Source organism: Centrocercus urophasianus, unplaced genomic scaffold (assembly GCF_019232065.1).
Source record: "Centrocercus urophasianus isolate 14NV4802_14NV808 unplaced genomic scaffold, USGS_Curo_1.0 seq_36, whole genome shotgun sequence".
In the NCBI taxonomy this organism is placed as follows: Eukaryota; Metazoa; Chordata; class Aves; order Galliformes; family Phasianidae; genus Centrocercus; species Centrocercus urophasianus.
The window spans coordinates 4254589-4255537 of record NW_024884933.1 but is presented as its reverse complement, the minus strand read 5'-3'; the positions used below and the strand labels follow the sequence as shown (position 1 = coordinate 4255537).

Below are 949 nucleotides of genomic sequence, written 5' to 3'. Positions count from 1 at the left end.
GCGGAGAGAATTCGGTTGGTTTTCAAGCGAAAGTAAAATAAAACTGTCCTGAAAGGCACCTCGGAGTCTCTGAGTTAAGAGGTTGCAGAGCTATTAAAGTTAGTGTTAGGCTAGCAGGCTGTGGGTGCTGACTTGCTGACAGACAACTTGCTCTCTCTATTTGCTCGTACTTAACCGTTCGCTGATCTCCTTCTTGCAGGGGCTCCCCGCGTGAGTAGGAGGACTTAAGCTGCTGCTGCTTGGAGTGCTGCGGTTCCCCTGCTGCTGCCTCGAGCTTACCGTGGACGAGTGGTTGATTTTGTCTGCGGGAAGATGTGCGTGTGAATACCTACTGTCTCCAATTGCGGGCGGTGCCTTACTGGTGGTTTGAGGCTTTCGGGTGCCTGGGGAAAGCTGCTCTGTTCCAGCTTGAAGTCGTGTTCTGGAATGAGAGGGATTCTTTGCTCTGGGGAGAGAAAAAAGCAAAAACAAAAACAAAAAACCACAATTGGCGAGTCAGTTCTAAGGGGAAAAAATTAAGGGCTTCAAAACCTGATCTTAATGTAATGGATAAAGAATTAAGTGTATGTATCTGTATGTGTGAGATGATGTATAAAGAATTAATATGTATTAAGATGTATAAAGAATTAAGTATCTGTATGTGCCTCTGTAACAGTCAACTGTGACAAATGACACTGCGATTCTGCAGCAGAACTGTGCTACCTGAGCGAGTTCTTCTTAACGAGCTAACCAGTCATTTGTTAGTGTGCTTTTTTCTTTACCTTTTGCTGAGCCCTGTTCCTTGACTTAAGTGAAATTTTTCAGAGACGGATTCTAAGAAGATGGGGTGTTCTCTGATGGAAGAAGCTGAGCTGCGACTTCTCGTTTAGCTGTGAATGTGTAGCTTACCGGCTTGCTTTAACTGTCGCTTGCTAACTGCCAATAAAGTTTCTGCTAATCCTAAGTAAAA

The 949-nt window shown here is 44.5% G+C and overlaps 1 protein-coding gene across 6 annotated transcripts in view; it reads left to right on the top strand.

The window, feature by feature from the left end:
• The window catches only part of LOC122167155, a 15452-nt gene extending 14503 nt beyond the window's left edge, over positions 1-949 (top strand). For all 6 annotated transcript variants that reach the window (XM_042831534.1, XM_042831533.1, XM_042831528.1 and 3 more), the window contains one exon: positions 200-949. In XM_042831534.1, coding sequence (XP_042687468.1) covers positions 200-228 — 29 coding nt within the window. In that variant the 3' untranslated portion in view covers positions 229-949. The remainder of the gene's footprint in view (positions 1-199) is intronic.